Source organism: Protomyctophum parallelum, assembly GCF_964188405.1.
Source record: "Protomyctophum parallelum genome assembly, chromosome: 19".
In the NCBI taxonomy this organism is placed as follows: Eukaryota; Metazoa; Chordata; class Actinopteri; order Myctophiformes; family Myctophidae; genus Protomyctophum; species Protomyctophum parallelum.
Window position 1 is genome coordinate 6,616,527 of NC_139717.1, and position 19,141 is coordinate 6,635,667.

A 19,141-nucleotide genomic window follows, 5' to 3' on the forward strand; every position below is an offset into this window, starting at 1 on the left:
TGCCGCGCTACAAGCTTGTAGATCTGCTATTTCTGAACAATAAAAACGAGCTTGTAGATCTGCTATTTTTCAATAGCCCAAAGTATAACACAATGCTTAAAAAAAACACCAAAAGAGGTTCCTGTCTCCAGAATGGGTAAAAGATCTCTCAGCACAACCCTGGATGAATGGAACATGAAAGGAATCCTTCTCCAGTCTGGTCGGGGACATGACATAATGCCAATCCATCCAGGATGGTGGCGAGGCTTTGTGTCTGATGTGCTGTATACACTCTAAAATTGAACGAGTTGAGTTAACTCACTAAAAGTGCTGAAACTCATTGCCTCAATCGAATCAAGTTAACTTAAACTCAGAATAGTGAGTTTGTGTAACTCGTTCATTCTGAGTAAGCAGTACAAGTAACTTGAAGTAACTTGTTTATTCTGAGTTAGCAGAACTTGGTTTTTCAGATTGTACACTACACAACGTGTTTATTCTGAGTTAGCAGAACTTGTTTATTTTGAGTGTGCACTACACAACGTGTTTATTCTGAGTTTGCAGTACTAGTTCATATCGAGTGTGCAGCCCTATAAAACATGTTTATTCTGAGTTAGCAGTACTAGTTCATATTGAGTGTGCAGCACTATAAAACATGTTTATTCTGAGTTAGCAGTACTAGTTCATATTGAGTGTGCAGCACTATAAAACATGTTTATTCTGAGTTAGCAGTACTAGTTCATATTGAGTGTGCAGCACTATAAAACATGTTTATTCTGAGTTAGCAGTACTAGTTCATATTGAGTGTGCAGCACTATAAAACGTGTTTATTCTGAGTTAGCAGTACTACCTTGTTTTGAGTGTACAGCACTATAAAACATGTTTATTCTGAGTTAGCAGTACTTAAACATTATATGTAGCATGAATCCCTTAATTACATTTCCTTTCCTGACAATCTAATAACAAATGCATTCAAATTAATTCTGCAATTAAATGACATCATGCATGTGCAAATCAATAACAATCCAATACAAAAATGCATCAAGTACTGTTTATTTTCCAACAGCCAGTATAACCAGATCCGACACAGGGGTAAGGGGTTAACACTATGGCAGGTAAATACAATGTTGGGACATGTGGAATTTGCTTTGGAGTTGGCCCAAACTGCAAGTACACATTTGAGTGCACTTGTGCTATAAACACAACACGAGATATATAACTAGATAGCTATATAAACACATCATGAGATATATAGCTAGATAGCTATAAACACAACATGAGATCACAACACTGGTATCAGTATTCGGTATCGGCTAACACAGAAATTCAGGTAACTGTTTCGAACTGTTTAACAGTAAACATAACTGTTTCGAACTGTTTAACAGTAAACATAACTGTTTTGAACAGTTAACATAACTGTTTCGAACTGTTTAACAGTAAACATAACTGTTTCGAATTGTTTAACAATAAATATAACTGTTTTGAACAGTTAACATAACTGTTTTGAACAATAAACATAACTGTTGAACAGTAAATATAACTGTTTCGAACAGTAAACATAACAGTATTGTTTATAGGTTTACTGTTCAAAACAGTCTGCATAACATAACATAACCGTTTTGAACAGTAAAGCTCTAAATACTGTGCCTTTTCCACATTATTTTCGTTAATAAAAAGCATTGAATGGAAGCGTGTCCTCTGTACAGAGAAACGCTCAGTTCTTCTCTAAGAGGAATTCTGCGTTGCAGGGTTTCATCACACTTCATCACACAGTCCTCAAGGGCATGTCCTAAAAATCACACAATCATGTGTGTTTTTAGATTAACAGTCTGAGCAAAGCCTTTACCACACATGTTACAAGTACAGGGCTTTTCCCCTGTATGAATCCTCATGTGTGATGTTAGTTCACTACTCTGTGTACAGCCTTTACCACACACGTTACAAGTAAAGGGCTTTTCCACTATGTTGTGTCAGCAGATAATGTAAGTGCTATAAGTGTTTTTTAGAGCTCCAGCTCATAAAACTTAAAAGTAAACGCAACTTAAAGGACAACTTTAGTTTTTTTCAACCAAGGTTCATGTTTTAGGTTCCAAGGTTCATGTTTTAGGTTGTTAAGTGTTCCATCTCTCTCATAAAGAGAAAGATGAGTGTTATTCTTCTTTCATTTGCTGCTCTTTCGTTTTAGGGATTTTAGCTCTTTGACAGGGGGGAGGGGGCATTACATCTGGCCACAAATGATCACAGGATCTATTGAATGTGACAAACTGACATATTGAGCCTATACATACAGTATAAGCCTTCCCCCAGTAGGCTACCTTCACATTCAGTAGATCCTGTGATTATACTGTATGTATAGGCTCAATATGTCAGTTTGTCACATTCAATAGATCCTGTGATCATTTGTGGCCAGATGTAATTTCTTGGCGTTCATTATATTTAGCCCCATGCTTGAATGCCCCCGCCCCTGTCAAAAACTGCTAAACGAAAGAAAGCAGCAAATGAAAGAAAATTAACACTCACCTTTTAGTTTCTCTAACAACCTAAAACATGAACCTTAGTTGAAAAAAACTAAAGTTGGGCCAAACACCCAAACACCCTCCCCACCCGACCTGACTATTCAATTAAACATTTTCTTAATGTTTGTAGTTTTGGTATGAGAGCTTTTTTGCCCAATCCCAGCATGACCTGTTGAATGAACGTGAGTGTTTTGTTCATACATTTTGGGTACTCCAAATTGAGGGCGTATGTGAGCCCAAATAAAAGACAAACTGCCTGAGGCAGGTCTCTAACAGCATTGATGACTATCTCCCCCTCCAGTATTATGGAAGTGGAGAGGGGCTCTAGGTGAACTGTGTGGGGGACCTTGTTAGGAGCATCATCTGCTATAACAGTCAGCACACCAACAGCAACTTGCGATAGCTCCTCAGCGCTGTGTCCTGTACCCTGCAAAGAATCACAAGTTAAGCATAACATGTTATGTTTGGTATCCACTGGATTTGCTCTTCTCATGAAAACATTTATGTGCCAAATCTGCCAATTACTTACTGCAAAGCAGGTCTTATAAAATCCACTGCAGTCGTCGCCCAGCCAAATTGACATGCCCTTGAGGACTACAGCACGCAGTACAGTCACATCTGGTGCCTAACGATAGACAGAAAAGATCAGTTAAAAGATTACAACATAATCGGGGTAATTTTGGATCAGACACCCTCCTGAGTATCTTGACATTGTATGCTGCAGATTGTCCAGTTTCCCAAGCAGAACCTAGCAGCCCTCACAGCATAGAGTGGAGCCCATAAGCCAGTATCATGAATCATGTTTTGTGGTGAGCGTTCAGCATAACTGCCAATCAAAGTGACTGTACTGGCTAATCACAGCAGGTCTTTTCCGGGACTTGGGAAAACACATAACAGCATAACTTCTGGTTAGCATAGGATGGATAAGGATGTGTGTGTAATGACAACAAAATTAAACAATTAAAATTTTAACTTTTCATCGCTAAAAATGGCATAAATGCAATAGGCTTATGGGCTCCACTATATGCTATGAGGGCCGCTGGGTTCTGCTTGGGAAACTGGACAACAAGGGCATTTCTGCCTAGTCATTTGGGATCAATACAAGTAGGAAAATGAGGCTATATGTTATTTTGTCTGGAGTTGTCCTTTCAGAGAATCTTAAAAGATTATCATGTACAGTACCTGTAGTGTGATGCTACCAGATTTACAAAACAATCAATATTAAACATTGAGCTTAAGGATTAGTCTCACAAATACAAGCGGCCAAAATGAGTTTTCTCCGACGGGTGGCTGGCATCTCCCTTAGAGATAGGGTGAGAAGTTCAGTCACGCGGGAGAGACTCGGAGTAGAAACGCTGCTCCTTCGCCTGGAAAGGAGCCAGCTTAGGTGGTTCGGGCATCTAGTTAGGATGCCTCTCAGGCGTCTCCCTAGGGAGGTCCTCGAGGTACGTTCCACTGGGAGGAGACCCCGGCAGACCAAGGCACAGGAGGAAACACATCGACTCACTGGCCTTGGAAGGTCTCGGGATCCCCCAGGAGGAAGTCACTAATGTTGCTCTGGAGAGGGAAGTCTGGAGCTCTAAAGTTGCTAAATGAAACCACTTACCACAGCGTTGATGTCCTGCATTGCTTCAGTCAGTTTCTGTCCAACAGCTCCTTTTTTGGATTTGAACAGTTCGATGAAACGTGGGGTGTGCCGGTCCAGAGCGTCAAAGAAGCCTCCCTCAAGACTCTTACTGGCGATTCTGGTGAACTCAGCAAATACCTGAACAAATAGATGGGGGCAAGGGGGAGAAGGCAAATCAGCACATTAAGTATAGACTAGACCAGTGGTTCTCAAACATTTTAGCTCGAGACAAAACTAGTAAAAACAGCAGATCTACAAGCTCACAACACGGTGATTCGTGACACTTTTAAGTAAAACAGTAGCTTACCTGACTCTCTGTGAAAACTGCTGGCCATCGTTCTACCACTATCGCTACAGCAGGCTTCTGATGTACTATCTCTCGTCTGCGTAGTGGGAATGTTTTGTCCATTAGTTTGGAGATGATCGTGGCAGAAGGACGGTTCTTCTTCATTTCTTCTGCGATACTCTTTCGGGCAATTTCCAGGCTGTTTGGATCATCTTTGTCAGGTAAAGAAGGGAGATAATTAGCTTCACCCCTTTTTGGCCGCTTGATGTCTTTGCTTGATGGCGGCAACGCTGGATTGGATCGGCTTCTTTTACCCCCATTTGCTAGTACTTCATCCGACATGTTACTTCTTCTAAGCTTTGAGCGGTAGTTTCCCATCCTAGTTTTAAGATAGGTTCCCCACCCTTGCCATGGTACATCATAACCACGCTCAGCAAGGCAGGGGTGGTTGGCAATCAGTGCTTTTGCCACACTGTTGATCTCTTCTCCCGAGGGATAAGCTTTGAAACTCAATATTGTCTCTGAAAGATGGTGTAATATGTTGATCTTCATATCTCGTGTTATGGCCAGAAGTGTTCCATCTCTCTCATGGTCACGATTTCCTTGGAGTAGTTTGAAGTTAACATCAACTGCAAACTTAGGTATGTGCATGTCGAAGGACTCCGGCCATTGTTCTCTTCTCTCTGGATTGGACAGGATCTCTGTGTCATCTGTGCTGCAGTCTGAGTCTGGTGCGGTGGGTGTTGCTGTGGCCGTTGCGGTGGGTGTTGCTGGGGGCGCCAAAGATGTTGATGGCAGGATTGTGTAATCGATAGTCATGACAGCCAAAGGGATGATTTTCAGCGAAGCTTTATCAGGCAATTCAGTCATGTCAGTCAAATTGCAGAAGTCATTGAAGTCTGGATCTTGATAATGAATGAGAAAGTCATATGGCAGCGACAGTCTATCCTTTAGTTGTACTTTCAATTCTTCAATGGAATCTGGTCTCTCATCAAGACTTATCTTCCTAATATCATCTCCATTGATGACAACTCTCAGCAGTAATTTTCGTGCCATTTTTACGTCCTAAGAAAAAGCAGAACTCTGTCAGATGTCAGTGTTTGACCCCGTTAACCCATTTAGGCCTGACGTCGGAAAAAAATAATCTAAATATTGACAGTTTTCTGAAAAACCTTATGTTTCTATATCAGTGGTGCTCAATATTTCATGTCAAAGACCCCAAAAATTGGCCTCCGCCCCCATCTGAAAATATGTTGTTCCAGGGACGTCCCCACTGTCCCCAGAAGCAAAGATTTGCATTAAAATGTTCTCTGTAATATATTAAACGATTTTTCAAAAATAGCAGAACTACAAGCTCCTAGCACGGCACTCAGTGCCGCGCTATGAGCTTGAAGATCTGCTATTTTTTTAATTGTTAAAGAATAACATGCTTAAAACACCAAACAAACTGTCAAGACACAAACTTATTATGTATTGCGCACTGACACGAGTACATTTTATTTTATACATTTCAATTCAATAATACAAAAGACTTGAAACTGTTGAAATACCATTATAAAAAGCAATGCCATTTGCACAGCTGCCTATGTGCAGCATATGTACCGTTTAAGGGTCACAAACTTTCTGCCTCTAACACTGTAAAGTGACAGGGGGAAAACATCACTCAGGTCAGACATCTGGGTGACTGACAGGGAAGCCAAATGGCTTTTACAGAGCTCATATGCTCTAAGATGATCGTCATACCACGATGTCATAGTTCTGCAAATAAATGCTATTTCAGTATTGATGACTAAAATATTAGCTATTTGTTGGAAGTCTGGGAGCCCTGAACATGATCCAACTGGTATGACCATATTAGCACTGTACTTAATACCATCTATGGAGACCGAAGATGCTTGAAGGACTGAGTTCTGCTGGCCATTCTTGTGATAAACATAGCGCTGCACATTTTCAGGAAATGAAGCAACCATCACAGGCTTAACTTTGTTAATTTCGACAGATGGCTTGAAATAGTTGGGAGTAGCTAAATTGAAGGCCATCATTTTCTGGTGTTTCACTGCCAAAGTAAGGGCTATGTTCTTAAAATTTAGAGTATTACGGACAATTCTTTTAAAGAATTTGTGCTTTCCCTCAAATCTCATTGTCCAAACGTCAGACAATGGACCAAAGGTTTTGATTAATTGAGGGTAGTGCTCAACATAGTGGTGCTTCGGCCTCATTCTCTCATTGGGGAAAACTTTCTGAAACAATTCTCTATGTTCTGAAATCTTGCATTCAAGATAGCAGACAGACTCCTCAGTAAAGCTTGTGGACACAGCCAATTCTACTATGTCTTTCAAGTCCATCAACATCTCCCAGGTTTCATCCCCTTCTGGGATGTGATGACCTATCAGTAGTGGTAGAACACGGATAAGCGCCCAATTTTCATGTCCATTCCCTCCAATTGTTCCGTTGGAGGAAAAGGTCTTTTTAATGAGCTGGGGTTTATTTGTTTTATCTGAAAATGTGTATGGAAAATCTTTAATAGCCACATTCAGGGTAGGCAGTGAGAAGTATCCCTTAGAAATCAGTGCCTTCAAGCCCAAAGCCAATCCAACAGGAACAATGCCCTCAAGGAGATCATGTAAAAGGTCTGGGGGGAAACCATCAATGACATGAAAATGTTCTAAGCTTTCGCTGAGTGGGCAGCTTGCCTTTACCCCATATGTTTTAGCCAGGGTAGCATCCTGCAATACCTCCAACACATGTCTGTCATGACTTTCTTTGGTTCTTGGTTGGAATGAGCCTCGTCGCACTTCCATTAGTTGTATTTCCTCCCGCGTGGCCATACAGAATCGACACATCTGACTTACTGTGAAGCTTTCCATGAAACCTCCCAAAGAATGAGCGGCTAAATTGTCTGCTGCAACAAATGATACAGTGCCTTTTATGCTGGCTCCCAACTGTTCTATATATACACCACGTTGCTCAAGAGACACAAGGTCCAGAATGAGAGGGCGAAGAATTTCTGCATAACCATACTCTTTGATGTAGTCAGTCTTGCAAAGTAAAGCAAGCTGAATAGAATTTAAAGAGGAGCGATATTTAGGGTCCAGATTACCAAGTACCCAGTACACGGCACATAGCTTCTGCTTATTTCTGGAGGTTCCTAGCGGATTCACTACCTCAAAATCATCAATATAAAGGCGGAGAGAAATTCTGAATTCTTCCCCCGTCAAGAGTGAATTATCTTTAAAGTGGGAACCATCTCTTTCAGACTTGTATTTGTGTCCCTGTGATGGTGACAGGTTTGTCTCAGGTGACATGGCCTTATCCAAAATGTCTCTATTGCTTAGCAGTGCCTGCAGCATTTTTATCACAGAGACATACATAAAGGTATCATTGTTTTTTAGTTTGAACTCATCAGGCTCAACCACTGAGAATTCCCTTAATATGTACGAATTCCGCTTGCTAGTAGTTGACAATGATCCCCCAGGAGAAGTGTATTTTGCAAATACATTATTCTCTGCAAGTTCTCTAGCTATCTCACTAACCAAAGTGTCATCTACATCACCACAATGCTGTCCCAGTATTTTCTTAATTGAGGAATGCAACAATGGCCGTGAGAGCAAAAACATTTGGTTGATCTGCGCTAAAACCTCTTGCAAGGCAATTTCTGAGATGTTTAGAATAGATGACATTTTCAGAAGTAGAGCAGCTAAATTCTTTTCCAACTGACACTCCAAGTCTTCCACATTGTCACTGAATTCAAACACATGATCAAACTCATCATCAGCTTCAGGGACACTCTCCACAGGTTGAACATCCAGATTAGGGGCATCTTCGAGTACATTTGCAGTTGCACAAAATATTTCAGGTTTGAATGTCATTTTACTGTGCATCGGATGCTCTCTGCTTTTGTGTCCATTAAAGGTGCTTTTAACACTGCTCTCAAAGACACAGCCTTGATATGGACTAGGGTTGGGTGACGATACGAATACATCGTCAATCGCGAATATACGAATCCAATCGCCGAATATTTTTATTAGGCGATTTCTCGGGACGATTTAGCCCAATTAACATGTAAAGTGTGAGCAACATGTAGTAACAGCGGCCGGGTGAAAATCCCCCGTTATAATGGTATGCTCCCAGCCTCCTACAGTCCCCGCACTCAGCACTGTCAGCAGCCAGCATCGGGCACCGGGGCACGGCACTTACTGCAGCCGCCAGCCAAAGTAAAGGCTGGGAGCTGGGAGGATGTAGCCTACATGTTGTTTAAGCTCCGGAGTCCAGACCCATGCAGTTTAATAATATACAGTCACAACAGAATGCACACTGCTGTCTCGTGTCTCATCACAATCCCAATGCGCCACCCGTGAGTGGCGGGGGGGGAAATAAAAAAAACTTTCTACTAGTGTTAGTGTATAGGCTCGGGGATCATAATAGCGCTTAGCTTAGCATTAGCTTAGCGTGTAGCCAATACTGGTGCAACCCACTGATTGAACTTCATCTCCGCCTGTAATCCAAGTTATTTTTATTGACAACGTGAACGAACCCCGACACCAGCGCTGCAAAAATAGACAGATCTACAAGCTCTCAACGCATAGCGAACGGCACTGCAAAAAGAGGCAGGACGCGATGCCTTGAGAGCCTGTGTGGATCAGCCCGGGGCGGCCGCAGCAGCTTGTGGGCTCAGCTCCGAGCCTCCGACGTGCGGGGAGGGAAGGGAGCTAGACAGCTAGTTACCCTGCCTGGCTGCGCTGCAGTCTGCAGAAACAGACTGATCTACAAGCTCTCAACGCCTAGCGAACGGAGCTGCGAAAACAGGCAGGACGCGGCGCCTTGAGAGCTTGTAGATCTGGCTTTTTTGCGACCTGCAGTGAGCTGTTCTCACTTTACTTTTATGACACGAATACATCGTCAATCGGCGAATATTGGTCAGACGATTGGCGGTTGAAAAAAATTGGCATATCGCCCAACCTTAATATGGACAAGTAACCTTTTGATTCAGGTTAATATGTCTACGCAAATGGGTGAAAAAGTCAGCTACAGAGCAAGGCTCTACAAAGTCACACAGCTGACAGTGGAAGGCAGTTGCATTCACTTTTCCATTCACATTTTGAGGGTGAAATTGTGATATGTGTACTTTGAGAGCATTAAACGTAGAAAATGTGAACAAGCAGTCCTTATGAAGGCATGGAATTGATGATGTTCGAGCATGGCAACCATGTATTAATCGGTAATGTTTCAGTAAGGAGCTCCTCTTGTCAGTGGAAAATGAGCAGTACTTACAGGGCCACTGCATTGAAGATCTGAATCTGATGAAATAAAGAGAGAGAGAAAGAAAGAAAAATTGAAATGTCAAATAAACATTTATACACTTTCCTAACAAGATGTTGTGATAAGATAACCCGGTCATAATTGCCTTAAACATGACAGATTAATTGAAATGTGCACTGAATTAATGGATCAGATTGCAAAGGCACAAATTGTGCATAGCTGTAGTAATATTTTACAGGAGGCATATCCGTTTCCCATACCTTCGTTTGATTGGCTCAGCTGCAGATATGAAATGGAAACACACAACACATTCATGTCTTTCCACTTCAAATCAGCTGTTGAGGCAATCAAATGGCTTCTAAATCCTAACAGTTTTCTGAAAAACCTATGTTTCTATGTCAGCAGTCAGCTCAACCTTTTTCATGTCAAGGACACCCAAAATTATGCTACAATACAATACAATCCATCTACAATGAATTCAATCTTTTAAACAGGAACATTAGTGTACTATTCAAAACAGGTCCTTTAAAAATGCTGAATCTACAGCAGCTGTATGACCCAGTGAATCAAAGGTTTGAGTGAGGAGTGAATGAGTACCTTATCGCTGTCCCCGTTCAGGTGTAGGTCTCAGGACTGATCAGGTGGAGAGAGAGGAGAATCTTGGTGGCAACCCCCCTGTAAAAAATAGACAGAATGTGACACAAAGCTTAGAACACTGAACCATGTTAAGCTACAATACAATCCATCTACAATGAATTCAATCCTTTTAAACAGGAACATTAGTGTACTATTCAAAACAGGTCCTTTAAAAACGCTGAATCTACAGCAGCTGTATGACCCAGTGAATCAAAGGTTTGAGTGAGGAGTGAATGAGTACCTTATCGCTGTCCCCGTTCAGGTGTAGGTCTCAGGACTGATCAGGTGGAGAGAGAGGAGAATCTTGGTGGCAACCCCCCTGTAAAAAATTGACAGAATGTGACACAAAGCTTAGAACACTGAACCATGTTAAGCTACAATACAATCCATCTACAATGAATTCAATCCTTTTAAACAGGAACATTAGTGTACTATTCAAAACAGGTCCTTTAAAAACGCTGAATCTACAGCAGCTGTATGACCCAGTGAATCAAAGGTTTGAGTGAGGAGTGAATGAGTACCTTATCGCTGTCCCCGTTCAGGTGTAGGTCTCAGGACTGATCAGGTGGAGAGAGAGGAGAATCTTGGTGGCAACCCCCCTGTAAAAAATTGACAGAATGTGACACAAAGCTTAGAACACTGAACCATGTTAAGCTACAATACAATCCATCTACAATGAATTCAATCCTTTTAAACAGGAACATTAGTGTACTATTCAAAACAGGTCCTTTAAAAACGCTGAATCTACAGCAGCTGTATGACCCAGTGAATCAAAGGTTTGAGTGAGGAGTGAATGAGTACCTTATCGCTGTCCCCGTTCAGGTGTAGGTCTCAGGACTGATCAGGTGGAGAGAGAGGAGAATCTTGGTGGCAACCCCCCTGTAAAAAATAGACAGAATGTGACACAAAGCTTAGAACACTGAACCATGTTAAGCTACAATACAATCCATCTACAATGAATTCAATCCTTTTAAACAGGAACATTAGTGTACTATTCAAAACAGGTCCTTTAAAAACGCTGAATCTACAGCAGCTGTATGACCCAGTGAATCAAAGGTTTGAGTGAGGAGTGAATGAGTACCTTATCGCTGTCCCCGTTCAGGTGTAGGTCTCAGGACTGATCAGGTGGAGAGAGAGGAGAATCTTGGTGGCAACCCCCCTGTAAAAAATTGACAGAATGTGACACAAAGCTTAGAACACTGAACCATTTTAAGCTACAATACAATCCATCTACAATGAATTCAATCCTTTTAAACAGGAACATTAGTGTACTATTCAAAACAGGTCCTTTAAAAACGCTGAATCTACAGCAGCTGTATGACCCAGTGAATCAAAGGTTTGAGTGAGGAGTGAATGAGTACCTTATCGCTGTCCCCGTTCAGGTGTAGGTCTCAGGACTGATCAGGTGGAGAGAGAGGAGAATCTTGGTGGCAACCCCCCTGTAAAAAATAGACAGAATGTGACACAAAGCTTAGAACACTGAACCATTTTAAGCTACAATACAATCCATCTACAATGAATTCAATCCTTTTAAACAGGAACATTAGTGTACTATTCAAAACAGGTCCTTTAAAAACGCTGAATCTACAGCAGCTGTATGACCCAGTGAATCAAAGGTTTGAGTGAGGAGTGAATGAGTACCTTATCGCTGTCCCCGTTCAGGTGTATAGGACTCAGATCAGGTGGAGAGTCTTGGTGGCAGCCCCTGTAAAAAATAGACAAAGAATGTGACACAAGCTTACAACACTGAATCATTTTTAACCCATTCTGACCTGAGATCAGATTCTAAAAATGTCTTCTACATCCTGACAGTTTTCTGAAAAAGCTATGTTTCTATGTCAGTCGTTCTTCAATTAAAAAAAAATAGCAGACCTACAAGCTCGTAGTGGCGCGCTATGAGCTTGTAGATCTGCTATTTTTCAATAGTTAAAGCATAACATAATGCTAACACCAAAAGGGGTTAGCATTATGCTTAAACAACACTGAATGATTTTAAGCTACAGTAGGGGCTCAACGTTTTTGGCTGGGGACCCCCGTAAATGCTTTGACCATGTATTTTTTTATTATTATTATTATTTGGGGACCCCCCAAAATAATTTGAGAACCCCTGATATACAGTATAAACTTCTCCTAAAACAACTGGTCTACAACTACAAGCTCACAACATTTGCCCAATGACAAGTTCATGTGATCAATGTTAGTAGTCAATGGTTTTCAACCGATTTAATTTCAAGATCCATTATTTATTGGCAATTATAGCCACGGACCACCATTTTGATGACCGAGACAGACGCCAACACAGTCAGCTAAGGATTTCACCGTGACGTCACAGTCACACGGAAGACAGTATGTGTCTGGGGCATGATGTGAGCTGTGTGACGTCACTGACTTGTCCTTGTGGCTTTGGCTAGGCGCTAGCCTGAAAGCTAATAAGCTATACGTGCAAATACAAGTGAAGGGATATAACCCATAAACATAACGTGGCGATTTAATGAACACAAATACTGCTAATAGTTACAGCAGACACGTGTGCTACTGCCGTTTATAGAGAGACACGTTTGTAAAGCAGCCAAAGAACATTGCAGCCAAGCACACCGTGCCCGTGGTGGACTATAAACTTGTGGCTTTGGCTAAAGGTGCTAGCCTGAAAGCTAATAAGCTATACATGCAAATATAAGTGAAGGGATATAACCCATAAACATAACGTGGCGATTTAATGAACACAAATAAGCATTATACTGCTAATAGTTACAGCAGACACGTGTGCTGCTACCGTTTATAAAGAGACACGTTACGGCACCGAACAGAACGTATAACAACAAGGCTTGACAATAGGCTACTTTCGTCATGTCTCGCAGTCACTCAAACATGGGTGAAATCACACTTGCTGCCCGTATCTTGCTGCCCGTATCAACCGTTTTACGAAGTAAAAACTATTGCATTGCGCGGTGTTTTTGTAAAACAGCAAACAAACATTGCAGCAAACATTATAGTCCCGTGGTGGACTATAAACAGTAGAGAAGCCAAGTACATAAAACTTGCTAAGCAGATAAAACTCACACAATTTCAACACAATGAAACAATTTGAGAAATGATAAAATATGTAGGCCTAATCACCAAATCTAAAACGTATTACTTACTTATTTGCAGAGAGAGAAATGTGCATGACTTGTGCAAACGTGCAGCAGTGAAGAGTGAACAGCAGAAGCGCGGGCTTTCAGAGAAGTAGGAGGGGAGAACCGCCCTGCTGTGTGCGCATGCGTGAAGAATGGTTCAAATACATTTTACCAAGTTGGCCCAACTCGTTCGACTCTAATGTTCTACTAACTTAATTTTACTACATTTTTATGATAAAAACTTATTTTTTCTAAATTAACCCAAATCAAACACATCAAGTTAGACATCTTTTTTGACCGAAAGTCCAATTAACTTATTTTAAATTAGTTATAATAACAAGCTGAGAGAAACTGAGTTAGACCTACTCCATATTTCCGCCTAAGCAGGATGATCTGGCCTGTCAAATGTTAGAGTGTATATGGCATTTTGGGCAGGAACCCCTTTTTGGTGTTTTAACCCACTCTGACCTGAGATCAGATTCACACGAGGTTTCCACTGGACACACACTGGTCTGATTAACCCATTCTGACCTGAGATCAGATTCTAAAAATGTCAGTCGTTCTTCGATTTTTCAAAAAATAGCAGACCTACAAGCTCGTATCGCGCCACTCGGTGGCGCGATATGAGCTTGTAGATCTGCTATTTTTCAATAGCTAAAGCATAACATGATGCCAACACCAAAATGGGTGCCCGGTCAGAATGGGTTAAGCATTATGTTAAACTTTAGCTATTGAAAAATAGCAGATCTACAAGCTCATAGCGCGGCACCGAGTGCCGCGCTACGAGCTTGTAGGTCTGCTATTTTTGAAAAAGTGTGAAAATGTGGTGCAAATCTTTGAATATATATATTCTTTCAGACTTCAGAGAGAACGTTTTTAACTCATATCTTTGCTTCTGGGGGGGGTGGGGGGGGGGGGTCCCTGGAACAACATATTTTCAGATGGGGGTCGACGGCCAATTGCAAATATTTCTGGGGGTCCTTGACATGAAAATGTTTGAGAACGACTGACATAGAAACATGGGGTTTTTTCAGAAAACTGTCAGGATTTAGAAGACATTAAGTAGAATGGTCCTCAGGTGTAAATGGTATATGGCAGCAGCAGCCTGTCGTAGGTGGGAGGTTTTCTCCCACACTGGACAAGCAGCTGCATGGCTTGACAAGCAAAGGAGGCAGCTTTCAAGTCAAGGTCAAAACTTCAAAGGGAACAAAAAAAGAAAAATCCCCCCCCCCTCTTTTACCCCACAAATAGTGATTAAAGATTTAGTATCCTGGCGTAATTGTTGTCTCCTTCTGAAAATACTCAAAACGTCATAAGAGTTGGCTCTCAAACTGCCAAGGTCATGAGAAACTGAATTCAAAACGAACGGACGTGCTACAGTACATACAGAGTAAGACGGTAGAGACTCTTGAAATTGAATATAATAGGATAATAATATTGTTGTAATAAATAGTTGTAAATGGAATTATAAATATACTTTGTATAGATTAGAACCTGCCCAGAGTGCATGGCCTCTTCTTGACCACGTTAAAAGTGAAAAAAACTTCACATAATGAGCGCTAGCTAGCGTTTTCCTTGGCCCTGTGGCTGTTTCGCTCTGGTTCCTATCAGTTCCTTCATGTATCTGATTGTTCGGGGGAAAGAAGCTTTTTTCTTTTTTGCAGTCTTATTTCTATTCCCAGTGGAACGTTTTACAGGCGGCAGCATCTCAAACAGTCAATGGCTTTGGGTCCTTCATAATTCCACGAGCTTTGCTGACACAACGAGATCACATCCGCTGATGCGTTGGGCTGTCCCCACAGCCCTCTGCATTGCTCTGTGGTTGAGGTCGGTGCAGCTGCCATACCAGGCAGTGAAGCAGACAGGCAGGAGGATGCTCTGTGGTGCCTCTGTAGAAGGCTTTTAGGACTTCTGAGACAGAGAGGTAGTAGACCGCATTAGTGAGCATATATAGCATATAATGATAGCATATAGAGCATAATATAATGGAGCATATAATAATTATTGAGACAAGGTTGAAAATGTGTGAAATGCTTGTTTAAGTGGCCCATTATATAGCCTTACGTTGTACAAATAGAGGAAAGTACTAATCTACAATATTGTCTGATTGTGAGCTTGTTGATCTGCTATTTTGTTTTACTCTGAATCACGTCTTGAGGGGACCATACTGAATTACTGAGCAGGGCTGCAAACATATATTCCATATTCGAACGAGGGAATATTTTTTTTTTTTTTTTTTTTTTTATCAAATTAACAAACAAATAACAAATTAAAGGTTTGAATTAAAAAACGAGGATTGTATCTTATCACAGCACAATGAGCACATCGTTGGGGTCATGTGTCTCTGTTCCTCAGACAAGTCCCGGGTTTGTATACTAAACCCTTACAAAAATTAGACTTAGGCTAATAGATAAAATAAGTAAAATAAATAAATAATCAACCGTAATTCTTGTCCAATTCTTGCAGCACTAATATTCAGTCCACCTCCACAAGCACTTTCACAAATGCAAACAGTTCGTCTGACTGTCGCACAGACTCAAATCTTCAAGCCAGTGTTGCTTTTGACAGCAACATTTGATTTTTAGTTTTAGTCATAGTCTCTTGAATAGTTTTCACTTAGTTTTAGTCACATTTTAGTCACCTGGGAATGTCTTGGTGCTTGTTTTAGTTTTTGTCTGTGAAAAAAGGTAGTCGACGAACATTTTTCGTCTTCGTTTTAAGGCTCATACATAGTCTGGATTTTCGGTGGTTAGGTGACCACCGAACTACAACATGACGTCACGCGTCGCGGTGAAGAGCAAACCACCGCCACCGCTCCAGCCCTTCTCTCTGTTTTTACTCACCACCGCTCAACGTTATTTCAGCTCCGGTGGTCAGCTCATCACCGGAGCGGTGGTCACCTCACCACCAAAAATCCAGACTATGAATAGGCCTTTAGTCGCCGAAAACAACACATTGTGTCCTGTTGGCTTCACCCCCACCATGACTGACACGTAGCCCCGCGTCGCCCTGGCGCTAAATCTGTCCTCTGAGGAGCACACTTTCCTAAATGAGTTCTCTTCTCACTTTGAGCCTTTGACAAAGCATCCTCTTTTCTCCCACTATATATTATCATAACGGCCAGTGCTTTCTGTAAACAAACATAATACGGTAATAAGCTGAGTCATACTTTTATCTCCAGGCCCCACACACACACCCACACGCCAGCCATACATGCATTTAATGATTGTTGATAAGCATCTGTGAGCCAAGATCTGTTGTTGTAGTGTGTGTGTACTGTGTCTGGATCTGTGGTTCCCAAGTTGGGTCCGGGGACCCCCTGGGGATCTTGAGGGAGTTCCAGGGGGTCCCCAGCTAAATGATAGTTTGGAACCAAATGGACCCTTATGGGTCTGTAACTCTGAGAGTGTACAAATGCTTGATTTTACAATATAAATTGGGGAGATAGAAATGGCATTAAATGGGGGTCCGTACTAGACTAATTCATGTCAAACTGGCGGTCCTTGAAATTAAACGGGTTGAGAATCACTGCTAGAGCCGTAAACCTCTCTGCTCTTATGGGGGTCCCTGGCATGTCTTTTCAAATGGGGGTCTTAATTAGTGTCAATTTGGTGGTCCTTGGTTTGGAAACCACTGGTGTAGAAGCCGACGGCCGTCTGTTTGAGAAGCGTTGGACAATAGCAGCGGAGTGGTGAAGAGAGGGGGCAGAGAGGGAGGTCGAGCTCTCTGGTTGGCTGTGTAGCCTTGCAAGGTGTTTTGTCTGCGTCTTCATGGTATAGCAGAAACCCATCGCTAGTACAGCACTGTGTGTTTTTCCTTGATACAGGCTAAGGGTTAAAATATTTACTTTTTAACCCCATTTTAGGCGGGAACCCCTTTTGGTGTTTTAAGCATTATGTTATGCTTTAGCTATTGGAAAATAGCAGATCCGGTGGCGCGCTATGAGCTTGTAGGTCTGCTATTTTTGAAAAGTCGTGAAAATGTGTCACAAATCTTTGAATATATATTTCAGAGCTAAACTAAAATATTATATTGGCTTCTGGGGGGGTCCCTGGATCTACATATTTTGAGATGGGGGTCCGCCGTGGCCCAATTGACTTCAAACTCCAATTTAACCGTGATAGATTCATGGAAAACACCCCTCCTTGGTTCTGGTGACTCTCGTACTGCTCTCCTAATACGTGGGGTGTGTTTTTATTACTTGCTCATTTTATATTTAATTAAGATTCTTTATTTTTTATTATTTATGCATCGTTAGCCTCTTCCTACTATCCCCTGCAGTCTGCCCTCAACACTCCAAACAAAACAGAAAAGAAATGTGTTCCTCCTCTGAGCGCAGATCCCTGCCAGGCCTGGTCGCCCTACCCAGGGCGTCACTCAGGACACGTGGAAGCTGCGTGGGAAGTAGAGTTTGTACCTGTTGGTGTTTGTGGTGGAGGTGCAGACGTGAAAGCGATATTTGGCGGTGTGTTCTTTAGAGCAGGTGTTCTCAACCTTTTTATACCAAGTACCACCACAGAAATATATCTGGCACTCCAAGTACCACCTTAATAACTGATGTTAACCCATTTTGTGGGCGGGAACCCCTTTTGGTGTTTTAAAGCATTATGTTATAACTTAGCTATTGAAAAATAGCAGATCTACAAGCTCATAGCGCGGCACTCTGCCGCGCTATGAACTTGTACGTCTTTGAAAAATCATGAAGATGGGGCACAAATCTTTGAATATATATTCTTTCAGAGCGAACCTTTTTAACTCAGATCTTCTGGAACAACATATTTTCAGATGGGGGTCGGTGGCCAATTTCATATCATTTTTAGGGTCCTTGACATGAAATATTGAGCACCACTGATACAGAAACATGAGGTATTTCAGAAAACTGTCAGAATTTAGAAGAGATTTTTTTAATTTCGACGTCAGGCCTAAATGGGTTAAAACACAGGAGTGTAGTAGACCTGCCCCATCCTATTCAGTATTCACCTATTAGGATTTTAATCACAGGAAGAAAATATAATTTATTCTTTGAATTGTTTTGTTTTTGTTCCATTCCTAAGCCAATGTTGCTGCTGCTCTGACCACGCACAACTGATAGTATTTCTAACGTGATTAATCCATTCTCAAATCTTCTATTAATGGCCAGGTGTGCTGTCCTGCTCATTTCAGCACGGCTGGAGAGCCCATTTCAACCAATTGCTTGGTTGAAATATAAATATTTCATTACACTTTTGGTCTTTTTCTCCTTATTTCGGGCGACGACTCTGAGTAATAACCCATGTTTTTAGTGTTCATTAGTGGCACTAGACTAGAACTAGAAGCTCTGCTTTAGAGGTCTCTCAATATGCGATTCAAATTGGGGTTTGATTTTTCTTCTCATCAACATTGTGCTCTAGTCTGTTTTCTAGTAGTTATTATTGCTGTCTTGTCTGTGTGAGGCACTGGTGTGTGTGTATATATAGTTGTCTTTTAACCCATTCTGACCTGAGATCAGATTCATACGAGGTTTCCACTGGACACACACTGGTCTGATTAACCCATTCTGACCTGAGATCAGATTCTAGAAATGTCAGTCGCTCTTCGATTTTTCAAAAATAGCAGACCTACAAGCTCGTATCGCGCCACTCGGTGGCGCGATATGAGCTTGTAGATCTGCTATTTTTCAATAGCTAAAGCATAACATGATGCTGACACCAAAATGGGTGCCCGTTCAGAATGGGTTAATTAATGA

General features: G+C 41.6%; 2 protein-coding genes across 3 annotated transcripts in view; one reads left to right on the top strand and one right to left on the bottom strand.

The window, feature by feature from the left end:
* The window catches only part of esr2a (estrogen receptor 2a), an 85,742-nt gene that overhangs the window by 14,145 nt on the left and 52,456 nt on the right, over positions 1–19,141 (top strand). The window lies entirely within an intron of this gene.
* On the bottom strand, positions 2,868–4,588 carry LOC310876424 (uncharacterized protein; the record flags this gene model as incomplete). The annotated part of the gene is made up of 4 exons (XM_083789955.1): positions 4,427–4,588; positions 4,099–4,257; positions 3,022–3,117; positions 2,868–2,912 (listed from the first exon to the last, which is right to left on the bottom strand). Exons 1-4 carry the CDS (start codon positions 4,568–4,570, stop codon positions 2,868–2,870), a joined length of 444 nt encoding a protein of 147 aa, XP_083646081.1. The 5' UTR covers positions 4,571–4,588.